Below are 12,120 nucleotides of genomic sequence, written 5' to 3'. Positions count from 1 at the left end.
TGGTTTTTAATTTTAAAAATAAATCTTCAGAGATGTCGGCCAAAGCAACATTTACTGTAATTCTATTTTTATTTATTGTGCACACAAAGTACTTATGGAAAGCTGCACAAATCTAATCTGGCGGATTTCAATGGCGTTATCATCGCACGAATGTGCAGCCCCCTGGTTAGTGTGAAAAATGTCGTGCCTGGGACGAGTTCTGCGATCGGGTGCACTGCGTCAGCTTCGCTCCTTGAGCGGCAAGCCCCAAGGGGATGTCCTTCCCCCGAGCTGCGATGTCCTGATAATCGGTGGCGGTGGGATGGGCGCCTCTTCCGCTTTTTGGCTAAAATCCCGGACGCTGCAGCTTGGGAAAAAGTTGAATGTGCTGGTGGTGGAGCGGGATGCTGGTGTGAGTACAATGTCCTTAGTCCACGAGCCACAAGATCGATTTTGGTTCAAGCATCATTGAGAAATTTTTTTAATTCGGGGTTTAATCCATTTTAAAGAGTTCTTAAAAATGTCATTGTTAAATTTTCAAGTCGGAAAATCCCATGTTCGTATTGGCAGCAATATTACTAACGATGGTTGACCCCTGTTAATAAATAGTTTAAAATACTAATGTGTTTACACAGTGCTGATCATTCTGATTAAGTAGTAATTTACATGTGTGCGTTGTATACTATTGTTCCAATATTTATATATTGCCTTTCATAAATGGTAGACAATTTAATTACGTTTCAAATAAAACCTACTATATCAAAAAATATACATATCCTCAAATTCAATTTTAAAATTAATATATTGTTTAAAAAAACTTTTCATTTATATTTATTGTAGTACACCAGCGCCTCTACGGTGCTTTCTGTGGGTGGGGTTCGCCAGCAGTTCTCCCTAGCGGAGAACATTGAGATGTCGCTCTTCGGCTACAGCTTCGTGGTGAACGGAGAGAAGCACTTGGGCGACGTGGATCTCTGTTACCAGCCGAACGGCTACTTGATCTTGGCCTCCTCAAAGGGAGCCCATATCCTGGAACAGAACTCCAAGTTGCAGAACGAGTTGGGAGCCCGAAATGAGCTGCTTGGTCCGACGGCTCTGCAACGAAGATTCCCTTGGCTGTCTACAGAGGGAGTGGAGCTGGGATGCCATGGGATCGACAAGGAGGGATGGTTTGATCCGTGGGCTCTGCTAATGGGCTACAAGAAGAAAGCTCGAGCTCTGGGCGCCAATTTCGCTAACGGCTCGGTGGTGGGTTTCGAGTGGAACGAATCGGGAGCCCTTTCAGGAGCTGTGGTGGATGCCGGAGACGGAGTACAGCGCACGGTGAAATTTGACACCTGCGTCCTGGCAGCGGGGGCCTATTCGGGCCAGGTAGCGCGTCTGGCAGGCATCGGTGATCCGAATGCGAAGGAGAGTTCCCTGACGGTAGCTCTGCCAGTGGAGCCCCGCAAGCGCTACGTCTATGTGTTCAGCACTCAGGGCCGTAACTGTCCGGGCGTGGCCACACCTCTGACCGTCGACCCGGATGGCACCTACTTCCGGCGAGATGGTCTATGTGGGAACTTCCTTTGCGGCCGCAGTCCCAGCGAAGAAGAGGAGCCGGAGTGCGAAACGCTGGACGTGGACCATGGTTACTTTGAATCGAATGTCTGGCCCACGCTGGCGAGTCGAGTGCCGGCCTTCGAGTCGGTGAAGATCCAGAGCAGCTGGGCGGGCTACTACGACCACAACACATTCGACGCGAACGGCATTATTGGCAGACATCCTCACTACAGCAATCTATTCATAGCGGCCGGCTTCAGCGGGCACGGCATCCAGCAGACTCCGGCCGTGGGTCGAGCCATTTCCGAATTGATCCTGGACGGCAAGTTCAGCACTCTGGATCTTTCTCGCCTCGGCTTCGAACGGCTGGTCAACAAAGAGCCCATGTTTGAGGTGAACATCGTTTGATGAAAGTCTCACAGGCGGTAAGAACGCATCCTTGATGTGTGTATGTACTTCTTTTATTGCAATTTCTGTTGTGTATATAGTAATTTTGTATAGTAAAGTTCACGTTTAGTCACGTACAGCTGTCTTGGTGTTTTGGCTGCCAGTTGTCAAGGAGAATTTGGTTTTCGGGGTTCTGTTGTGGGTTTAGCCACAAGAAGGTCGTGTGTCTACGTATAATTTATTTAAAATAAGGAGTTAAACATAATCGTAATATAACTTGCGGAATAATTGCTGACTTAGGATCAGATGGGGCGAGACGTGTGAAGGGGGCCTGCGTATATCTGGGTTATCGTTATGTAGCTCTATGTGTATCGGACATCTAAACTACATACAAGATCTGCATTCGAGTCGGGTTCGCTCCGTCCGTGTGTCTCTGTCAGGGTGAGCCAACCCAAGCTGCAAGTTATTGGTAAATATAAATAGATGTATGTTGAATGAGTGTTCCACGCGAGTCTAGCTGATCTGCGCCTAGGCCTCGCTCTCGCCGGGGGCCGCGTTCTCGGCCGCGTTGATGGGCACAATAAGATTCTCCTTGGACATCAGATTATATTTTGTGACGAAATGCGTAAATCGGTGGCACAGATAAGTCTCGGCCTCGAACTCGTCGAAGATGCGACGATGGTGAAAGTAGGCGTGCGAAAATATGCGGTACACACGCCGGCACACGGAACCCAGCTTGGTCACTGACGACTCCTTGATCGACACCCTGTGGGAGACACTTTGCTCATTATGTGGCTAGTTCCAGCTAGTCTGTGAGCCCTCATACCTGCTCGGGAAGTACTTGTTGCTGTTCAGCAGACACGCGGCTCCGTCCAGAGTGTGGCGCGTGTAGTCGATGGCCGGACACTCCTTGGGCGTCTTGTGGGCGGCGCACAGGAATATCCACTGGTCGGTGGCCGTCATCTGGGTGCACGTCGACGGTGAGCACTCCTTCTGCAGTCGTACGGCCAGGCCATTGAGCTCCATGCAGAACTGGCGCAGGTGCTCGTACTTCCATACACCCTCGTCCTGCGCCTCGGGCATAGTCAGGATGAGCTCCACATTGCTCGGGTCGCGCTTGATCAGCTGCTGGATATACTGCTGCACCGCCAGCGTGCTGTCCATCTCCTCCAGGGGCTCGTCGGGCCAGCGACAGAAGTCCTGGAAGGGGAAATCGGTATTGAATCGGGGTCGAGTGGGTTGGGCTCCTGTGCTCACCTTGGATTTTGTGCCTGGCCGGTTCCTACGCAATATGGTCGAGCCGTCAGCCATCTTCATGTTTCACCTGCTCGGATTAGGAGACGCGATGATCCACAACGCCTGTGCCTACGCCTTGGTGAGAAAATCGCTTGCAGAGCCTGATTTCGAGTGCTGACCCTGTCCCTCTGGAATCTCCGGGCTTGGGATCCTTACACTGTAGTTTGCTGAATGGACTCTACTTGCGCTGGCGCATCGTACTACGATTAAATAGCGTTTATCCAAAACACTTTGCTTTGTGCGAGAAAATTTCTGACAAATTCTACATACATACATATGCCTATCGATTGGGCAGCGGTAGTGGGCTATCGCTATCGATAGGCTTGCGGTATGTTTTCGGTATTTCCGCCAGCCCTGGCACCTGGCTATCTGGCAACGCTGCGGAGCCAGTCATCATAAATACGGAGCAGATTGGAAAACTTAGAAGAATTGCGTATTATCTGTGGTATTACGAGATCGAACTTTCGAAAAACCAACTTGCCGTAACCAAATAAGCTGCAAACATGTCCTACGCGTACTTGTTCAAATACATCATTATCGGCGATACAGGTGAGTGGAAACTGCGACTCCCCCTCAAAATGGCCAGCGAAAAGTTGGCCATTGTCAGGGAAACAATCTGTAATTGGAAAACAAAACAAAGGCGATTGCTGGCGCAGAGGTCGCTCCTAAAATGGTGGTGTCCAGTCCAAAGGGCCCCTATTGGAACATTAGATCCAATGGAACTGCGTCTGCATAAAAGTATCCCAACCACAGGAGTTGGGTGGCCGAAGGAAAAATCAATAAAACCATAACAACGCATACAGGCGTTTACTGAGAGTACTGGGAGTTGGCGGGGAACGGGGTGCAACCCACACACTAAACCCTGCTGCTGAGTCACCCAACCACCCCCAGTAATTGAGGGATTCCGCCCCAAAGAGCCACGGGCTTATCAGCATACGGTCTTTTTGGATGTCCAACAGCTGTTGGCACTTTTCCAGCCTTTCCAACATTCCCCCGCCCGCCGACTAACCTTTGTCTTGTTTTCCGCAGGCGTGGGCAAGTCCTGCCTGCTGCTCCAGTTCACCGACAAGCGATTCCAGCCGGTGCACGACCTGACTATCGGAGTGGAGTTTGGAGCACGCATGATCACCATCGACGGCAAACAGATCAAGCTGCAGATCTGGGACACAGCTGGCCAGGAGGCCTTCAGGTGCGCAGATCATACCCATTTAACGTCATGATAGGGATTCGTTTAATGTAAGGCTCTCTCTATTCAGGAGAGTCCCACATATGTTATCCAACTGATAGCTAATTCTCACTGCCCCAGAAACATCAATTTTCAGCTAAATTTTGGAGAGATTCGGCCAATTAACTCAGACAATTTTATTAAACATTTTAATCAAATCATTTACAATTAATCTGGGATTTCTAGGACTGTCCTGACAGTCGTATTCGTCTTTTCTAACCAAAACAAATCTTTTTGATTTAAAGCCTTCGAATTTGAGGAAATATTCAGCTTAGAAAAAGCAAAGAACTGTAAATTCTAGGAATCAAACTTTTTTTTAAGACTGTTGCCAGAAACATCTATGTATAATCATGCTAATCATTCGAATGACAAATGTTGGCAGTGTATAATTGTCACAATCCAGGCTCAATTTAAACTACGGTAGCTTTTTGCTAACTATACACAGTATTTAAAGTTATGCTATCCAAATAGTTATTTTAATTGTAAAGCGCACTCTAGTTAAAAGTTGTCGCTCTGTTAAACTCTATAATGATAAATATTTTCCACAACATTTTGAAAATAACAACATATGTAAATCCGCATTCTGACGCTATGTTTTTTCATCCAGATCCATCACACGCTCCTACTACCGCGGAGCCGCCGGCGCCTTGCTGGTATACGACATCACACGGCGGGAGACCTTCAATCACCTGACCACCTGGCTGGAGGATGCGCGCCAGCACTCCAACTCGAACATGGTGATCATGCTGATCGGCAACAAGAGCGACTTAGACTCGCGGCGCGAGGTGAAGAAGGAGGAAGGCGAAGCCTTTGCCCGCGAGCACGGACTGGTCTTCATGGAGACGTCGGCGCGCACGGCGGCCAACGTGGAGGAGGCGTTCATAAACACGGCCAAGGAGATTTACGAGAAGATCCAAGAGGGCGTCTTCGACATCAACAATGAGGTGAGTACGAAGGCGTTTGCCTAGCAAGCTTATTGTAATTACAAACCGTAAACTAAACTCTCCTTTCCAGGCTAACGGCATCAAGATCGGCCAACAGCACTCGCCCACAAACCCGTCGCTGCCAGGAGCCGGAGGAGCGGCTGGAGCAGCAAACGGTGGATGCTGCTAGGAGTAAACTGCAGATGCCCGATTGCAATTCTGGGATAGACGTAGCCGCTTCTGTAAAAGCCACTTTAGTGACTAACTAATAGAAGGTAGTTGGAGGGACATATTTCTTGTTTTCTATCTCAACCGTAACTAACCACGTAATAATAGCTACCACGAAACTAGCAATTCGAACACTAAGCGTAATGTTAAAACCATAAAGATCAGACAACTACAAGAAAACCCCTCTCCTTGTTCAGCTACGTTTTAATTTACCAAAAGAAACCGAAACGAAAGAAACCAGAAATAAACCAAAATCTACAACATTTGTGTATGTGAATGTGTCGTGCGTGAATTCTAAATTTTATAATGTTTATCGAAACATTTATAAATGTTTTGTGCATGTATTTTGTGTATATTGAAATTAGTTTGCTAGTTACTTCGTGTAAAGACCGATAGTTATACATTGGGATATTGACAAAATGATGTGTAATATATAAACCAAACTCAAACTATGTGAATTTTCATTGTGATTCGTTTTCAGTGAGGTAAAGCCCAGCATCGCTGCGCCACGCCCCTTTTTTGCAATGGGTATCTGCTCCTCTTCTATATACATAAATACATAAATAATACATATATGAATATTTTTACCTTTCCTCCTCAACGCATTTGCTTTGTTCATATTTTGTTGTGCAATGCATCCCGCTTTAGTTTTTACACACACCTACATTAGAGAAGGAAAAGTACTTTAACAAAATATACAAAACATGTGAGCTGAAATGGGATTATTTAATTTACACACTCAACATGCATTACCAGTGGATACACGGAAATGCTGCGATTCAATGATCAATTTAGTATTTTACGAAGTTTATATATTAAATTAAAGGCGAAGGCTATAACAAAACGAAAGATTCAACTGTAAACGTAAATCAAATTATTTATAACATTTGTATTTGCCAACACAATGCAGAATAATAAATATACATACTAAATATTAAAAAAGAGGACTAAGTCGTTGCTTGCATTGGGGTGAATTATGAAAAAGTCTTACAAAACAAAAACACCATCCATTTTTGGGGTCGATTTTATCTACCACCGAAGATGTGGATTGATCCGACTTTAACGATTATTTAATACATCGGAGGGCATCACTGAGGTCAAAATTCGGTGGCTTTAACTTTTACCCCAAGATCCAGGCTTTCTTAAAACGACAGAAGATGGACTGAAATGACTAAGTCGAACGGTCGGTTTTCTAATAGCAGTGTATAATCCTTAATCGAATCTTTTGCTTTTTCGTATTATTTAATCCAGCACGAATGTACCCCTCGAAAAATAAATAACACGTCAAAGTATAGTTTTAAAATTGTATTTATTTTGTAATAGGCTTTCGGTAGATAATTGTTCAATTGATTTCTTGTAAATAATATAGAATTGTGATTCATTTTTGTTTATGTACATATTTGCTAAAGTGATTGGAATCAACAACTACCATTATCTATAAGTCGGCTATAGGGCTATAGTGTCGCATTTACTTCATTTTCTGAAGAGTGCTTAAATGTTAAAGGCTTTTTTACTAACGATATATACTATTTATAAATATTTTTGTATTTTCTGTAATAATACTTGAACTTGTAAGATATTACATAAATGTATTTTTTTTTATATTCTGAACTTTTTTTGTGTTTCGCCTAAGAAAAAGTTTGCCAATCTGCAAAAACTGGATTTTCGATTGAACAGTAATTATTTTGTATACCCTAGTTTGCTGTTGTTTTTTATTTAATTTGGAAACAATTCGGATCCGCGACGCTTGATGTACAAATATTATTTTTGTTTAGTTTAAAAACAAATGCTCCAAAGACTGTGAGTTTTAGGTCGATTGAAAATGGTCGCTTGTTATTGCATACGTTACACAGATTGTTGTTTATTGTATTCACTTTAATTAATATTCGTACGAAATGTAAGGCAATTAAAACTATTTTTCTAATTTTTGTAAAGAAGACAATTGAGGGACCCGTTTGCACCTGGCAGTGATGCACTGCATTGATATTGATTGAAATTGAACAGTTTGTCTAAGTGTGATACAATATGCGAATAGTAATTGCCCTAGTGCGGTAATTATATATTAGGTGTATATGGATATTCTTAGCTACGATTAGTCAAGTCAAGTATAGGCTTACAGGCTAGGTCTTATGCAATAGGCTTAGTTTCAGTTACAAATCTGCTCTGATTTTATGGCTGCAACACCATTTGACATAAGAAACTCGTTAACATTTAATGCTAGTCCAATATTAGGCTACAGTTCTGATTTGTAGTACCGCCAGTTGTCCGTTACCAACGGCGTTCAACAGTGTAGTATGTGGTAATGTTTGTAACCTAGTGTAAAAGTTGAGCTTTTTTAGTCTCTGAGACATCACTATCACTCTCCTTAGGTGCTTTCTTCTCACAGAACTCGATCAGATACGAACAGACGCCGGAGAGTGCGATAAATATGCCAGCATAATAGAAGGTATCGTCCCATCTGAAAAGAGCATTCAACGAAATGGTCAAGAACAAGTCAGGGGAGATGGTAATATAGATGACTCACCTGCCCGTCTTCTCGTAGATAACTCCCGCTATTGGGGGTCCTGCGATCATGCCCACACCCTGCACCAGCAAGACCAGACCGTAGGCACAAGTGAAATCGTCCAGGTCAACAATACTGACCAGAATGCTGGGCGTAAATGAAAACGAGCTGGCGAACGTGAATCCAAAAATGATGCACATGGCCATCAGACCTATGTAGCTGGTCATCAGAAGGGGCATAAAGAACACCGAGGCTCCGCAAACTGAAATATATTTGGATGATATACCATATTGGGATACAGTAAGGATCAACTTACCCAACATGCACAGCGAGTAGCATATGTTGATGTTCATCCAGGGCAGATCCCCCAGATAGCCCAGTCCTATCATGCCTATCGTTTGGGCAATGCCAACATCCGATATTAGCTCGGCACTTACGCTCACATTGTAATGGTATTGCTTCATGTATTCGGGTAGGTACAGATAAGGGATAATGAACCTGTGGAGCGTGCCAAGAGAAAGATTGATCGCTAGTTAGAAAGGAGCGTCTTATCTAGACACGGTTGAGTTTGAATTGAGTTCAATTAGTTCCTTATCGAGCTAATGGAACACTTAAACTGTGCGCACATGGGGTAAGATATACCATGGCGGCCTACTGAAGAAAGCCGATCGATAGCATTGTACTTGTAATTTCACTGGTTTTGGACAATACCATTTTATTGTGCAAATACTTTTCGCTTTCGATCAGCTGCCAAAATTGTTTGTGAAATCTTTTGGCAAGTGTACAATTTTAAGTTGACGGCTTGGCACATTCATCTATTAATTTTAGCATTTATTTTTGCTTTCTTTCGTGCGCAGCTTGGGACCTTCGCCAACCGTGATATTGTTTTCATCTTTATTGCCAAAAAGTACTCACCAAATGAACAAAAACAACGTAGAAAGATTGAAGAGGGCGAACTTCATGTCCAAAAAGAGGGAAAAGTCAAAGATGGATTTCATGGTGTCCACGAAACTGTCGTACCAGGTCTGTCGGGAGAGAAACAAGATTGAGTTAATGTTTGACACAAAAAAAGATATTCAAAATATTTATATACTTCTTTAATTTGTTTTGATACTCTAAGAGTGTTAAAATATTTTATGCTTTGTTAAATATGATGATAAAGTATAATAAAAAAGACATTGACTGCACTTCACAATATATATTAAACATTTTAATTTAAAGCCAAAGTTGAAGGGTTTTACGATACCAAAGTTTAAGAATTTTATGATACAAAATAATATTTCGAAATATTGTATTTAATAATGTTTTGATTCGACTCTATTAATTTTTTAAAGACATTTCTTGTTATTTAACATAAATTGTATGTACATTCGTAAAATCTTAGACATGATAGGTTACTAATTATTACTTCTTACTAATTATACTTCTTTAAATTGTTTTCTTACTCTAAGAGTGTTAAAATACTATATGCATTTTTAAAGATGATAAAAATTATAAAGTTTAATAAAAAAAACCATTGAGTGCACATCACAATATATATTATAAACATTTAGATTAAAAGACAAAGTTGAAGAGTTTAATGATGGCAAAGTTTAAGAATTGTATAATACAAAATAATATTTCTAAATATTGTATTTAAGAACGATTTGATTCGACTCTATTAATTTGTTAAAGACATTGATCTTCTTGTTAAAAATAAATTTTTAATACTCTCGTGAATCTTTAAACATGATAAGTGACTAATTATTAAGATGATATTTGAAGGTAACAAATAACCAGTTCTTAGGCTGATATGAATCGGCTGAGTTCCCTGCGTGGTAGTACGGAAGTCACAGCGTGCACCTTATCAGCCATGGAACGTTGCCCATGTGGTCCAACTTGGCGACCTCCCAGAGGACAGGGAGGCAGGGCAGCTGATAACCAGTGCTGAAAATTAACCAGCTGGGGCTGTCGCCAAGCCAGCAGATAAGAAAGGGGCCAATGGTCACTGTCTACTCACATCTTCCTCCTCCTTGGCGATGGTGGTCATCGAGTTGCGGTAGATGTTGGGACACGAGGAGGCGCGCAGCCGGTAGCGATGCGTGTTCAGCATGGCCCCGCGGTAGTGGATCGAGTTGCGGTGGATGCGCATGTCCTTGAGGAAGTTGGAGTTGCGGATCGAGATATTGCGGCGCAGGTTCGATCGGTGGTAGCTGGGCTTCTTGGAGCGCGACAGCCGGCGAATTCCGGTGATGCTGTCCAGACGGGCTCGTCGCAAGGCCAGTTCGCTATTTACTGGATGCTCCTGCTCTGGGATGGCTATTACCGTGGGCCCGATCCGCCTGCTAGGTTCAAGCAAGGCGAAGGTCTCGTCCTTCGAGTAGTAGCAGTGCATGTCCTCGCTCAGGATGTCCACCGAATTGTGGCGCAGCCCATTCACCTTCAGGTTGGAGATCGATGGCGTCGTGTGCTTGGCCATGAAAAGGTTCTCGTTCAGCGAGAACCGGGAGCTGGCGTGCTTCTGGGTGAGGTAGCCCTCGTCCGAGGAGCGCATTGATCCATTCGGTGAGCCACCACCGATGGAGCGCTTCTCTGACGGCGACAGAGTTTCAATCGAGGCCAGGTAGGCCTTCCTGGCCGCGTCCATCGCCTCCTGAGCTATGCCGCCCATTAGGGTGTCGTCCGGCGATCCGATGACGGCCATCGATGGCGGATAGGCACCTGCTCCCGAGGACATGGAAAGGAGGTTCTCGCGCGATGGGGCCTCCGCACCCTCCTTGTGCCGCAGCGAGCGCCGGCTCAGGCTCTTCACCTCGCAGATGCTGTCCAGCTCCTGGGTGCTCAGGAAGGTGGGCAGGAAGATCTCGCTGCGGTAACGCTTGAGGGCCGAGTCCAGTGGATCGTCGATCTGCTGGTTGGCCTCCGTGTTATTCTTGGTCACTAGCGAGTCCAGCACGGCCTCCTTGGTGATGCCGGTGTCCAGCAGCTTTTTGATTTCCTCCAGGCACACACTGGAGTTTGAGAAGGTGGTGACGCTCTGGGACCGGCTCTCCAGCCGGTTCTCCTCGATCAGCCAGTCGGGATCGCGCATCAGTGCGCCGCACACGCAAGCGTTGAGCATGGTGCCCCCAAGGATTAGGGTGGCTCCCCGCCAGCCGTACGACTCCATAAGGTAGGAGGTGAGGCGGGCATAAACAAAAGTACCGATGCCAGTGCCCGATGCTCCGATTCCGGTGGCAAAGGTGCGCTTCTTGTCGAACCAGAAGGCAATGGACACCACCGCAGTGACGTACCCGATGCCCAGGCCCAGACCCGAGATTATGCCAAAGGTCACCATCAGCATCTCGATGGAGTTGCAGAAGGAGGAGAGCGCAAATCCAAAGGCGGAGACCACACCGCCAATGATGGTCATCTTGCGGCAGCCGTACTTGTCCACCAGGTTGGACCAGATGGGGCCCATCAGCAGGGGCACGGAGAAGAACAGCGAGGATATCCAGGCGGTCTTCGAGGTGGACTCCCCAAAGTAGGCCAGCAGTTCGGCGTTGATCAGACCAAACGAAAAGCTCAGTCCGTCTGCGATGAGGGACACCACCAGCGAGGCAAGGACCACCACCCATCCGTAGCCACCATCGGGTATCTTGGGCGTTTTCTTCTCCGTGGAACTGGAGTCAATCGAATCGCCGGACTCGTTTGAGATCAGGCGCTTCCGCTTCTTCACCTGCCCGTTGCCGTTCATCATGATGGTTAAGGTTCCATCGTCCAGGGCGACGATGCTGCTCCTCACCACACGGCTGTGACCCGCCCCGTCCGCCAGCTCCTCCGCAGATAGGTTGCAGAAGGTGACCTCTGGGAAGAGGTCATGCTTGATGGCCTTGTGGAGGGGCGTGTTGGCCGGGGCAGGCGTGAGGGGCAGGGCCTGGTAGTTGGTGGCCACTCCATTCTGGTTGTTGTTGTTGACCGCCTCGCAACTGTTGTTGTTGGAGGCTATCGGTTCCGACGCTAGCTTGGCCATATCGGAGTCCCGATGATCCTGTGGTGCTCTGATGTTACGGTGTAAA

General features: G+C 45.6%; 4 protein-coding genes across 4 annotated transcripts; 2 read left to right on the top strand and 2 right to left on the bottom strand.

Annotated features, from left to right (window-relative positions):
- The first annotated feature begins 149 nt into the window (after nt 1-149).
- LOC119551414 (FAD-dependent oxidoreductase domain-containing protein 1) lies at nt 150-2,047 on the top strand. Its single transcript, XM_037860754.1, has 2 exons — nt 150-391; nt 820-2,047. Exons 1-2 carry the CDS (start codon nt 179-181, stop codon nt 1,927-1,929), a joined length of 1,323 nt encoding a protein of 440 aa, XP_037716682.1. The 5' UTR covers nt 150-178; the 3' UTR covers nt 1,930-2,047.
- LOC119551415 (MOB kinase activator-like 4) lies at nt 1,967-3,480 on the bottom strand. Its single transcript, XM_037860755.1, has 3 exons — nt 3,166-3,480; nt 2,735-3,108; nt 1,967-2,674 (listed from the first exon to the last, which is right to left on the bottom strand). The coding sequence occupies exons 1-3, from the start codon at nt 3,223-3,225 to the stop codon at nt 2,437-2,439; spliced, it is 672 nt and encodes a 223-aa protein (XP_037716683.1). The 5' UTR covers nt 3,226-3,480; the 3' UTR covers nt 1,967-2,436.
- Nucleotides 3,481-3,577: 97 nt separating this feature from the next.
- On the top strand, nt 3,578-6,032 carry LOC119551416 (ras-related protein Rab-2A). Its single transcript, XM_037860756.1, has 4 exons — nt 3,578-3,753; nt 4,234-4,393; nt 5,037-5,373; nt 5,444-6,032. Exons 1-4 carry the CDS (start codon nt 3,708-3,710, stop codon nt 5,540-5,542), a joined length of 642 nt encoding a protein of 213 aa, XP_037716684.1. The 5' UTR covers nt 3,578-3,707; the 3' UTR covers nt 5,543-6,032.
- Nucleotides 6,033-7,192: 1,160 nt separating this feature from the next.
- LOC119551413 lies at nt 7,193-12,109 on the bottom strand. The gene is made up of 5 exons (XM_037860752.1): nt 10,083-12,109; nt 8,999-9,108; nt 8,400-8,581; nt 8,105-8,345; nt 7,193-8,038 (listed from the first exon to the last, which is right to left on the bottom strand). Exons 1-5 carry the CDS (start codon nt 12,072-12,074, stop codon nt 7,894-7,896), a joined length of 2,670 nt encoding a protein of 889 aa, XP_037716680.1. The 5' UTR covers nt 12,075-12,109; the 3' UTR covers nt 7,193-7,893.
- Between the last annotated feature and the right edge of the window lie 11 nt (nt 12,110-12,120).

The sequence above is a fragment of the Drosophila subpulchrella genome, chromosome 2R (genome assembly GCF_014743375.2).
Source record: "Drosophila subpulchrella strain 33 F10 #4 breed RU33 chromosome 2R, RU_Dsub_v1.1 Primary Assembly, whole genome shotgun sequence".
Taxonomy (NCBI): Eukaryota; Metazoa; Arthropoda; class Insecta; order Diptera; family Drosophilidae; genus Drosophila; species Drosophila subpulchrella.
The sequence above is the reverse complement of the archived record's forward strand: the minus strand, read 5'-3'. Positions and strand labels throughout refer to the sequence as shown.

Excerpts from the sequence above, each read along its gene's own strand:
- LOC119551414 (XM_037860754.1), top strand. The coding sequence starts at position 179 with ATGTCGTGCCTGGGACGAGTTCTGCGATCGGGTGCACTGCGTCAGCTT. Across the intron at positions 392-819 it reads TGGTGGAGCGGGATGCTGGT|TACACCAGCGCCTCTACGGT; the intron begins GTGAGTACAATG and ends TATTTATTGTAG.
- LOC119551415 (XM_037860755.1), bottom strand. The coding sequence starts at position 3,225 with ATGAAGATGGCTGACGGCTCGACCATATTGCGTAGGAACCGGCCAGGC. Across the intron at positions 3,109-3,165 it reads GGCCAGGCACAAAATCCAAG|GACTTCTGTCGCTGGCCCGA; the intron begins GTGAGCACAGGA and ends TTCCCCTTCCAG. Across the intron at positions 2,675-2,734 it reads AACAAGTACTTCCCGAGCAG|GGTGTCGATCAAGGAGTCGT; the intron begins GTATGAGGGCTC and ends TGTCTCCCACAG.
- LOC119551416 (XM_037860756.1), top strand. The coding sequence starts at position 3,708 with ATGTCCTACGCGTACTTGTTCAAATACATCATTATCGGCGATACAG. Across the intron at positions 4,394-5,036 it reads GCTGGCCAGGAGGCCTTCAG|ATCCATCACACGCTCCTACT; the intron begins GTGCGCAGATCA and ends TTTTTCATCCAG. Across the intron at positions 5,374-5,443 it reads TCTTCGACATCAACAATGAG|GCTAACGGCATCAAGATCGG; the intron begins GTGAGTACGAAG and ends TCTCCTTTCCAG.
- LOC119551413 (XM_037860752.1), bottom strand. The coding sequence starts at position 12,074 with ATGGCCAAGCTAGCGTCGGAACCGATAGCCTCCAACAACAACAGTTGC. Across the intron at positions 8,582-8,998 it reads ACGTTGTTTTTGTTCATTTG|GTTCATTATCCCTTATCTGT; the intron begins GTGAGTACTTTT and ends CACGCTCCACAG. Across the intron at positions 8,039-8,104 it reads ATCTACGAGAAGACGGGCAG|ATGGGACGATACCTTCTATT; the intron begins GTGAGTCATCTA and ends TGCTCTTTTCAG.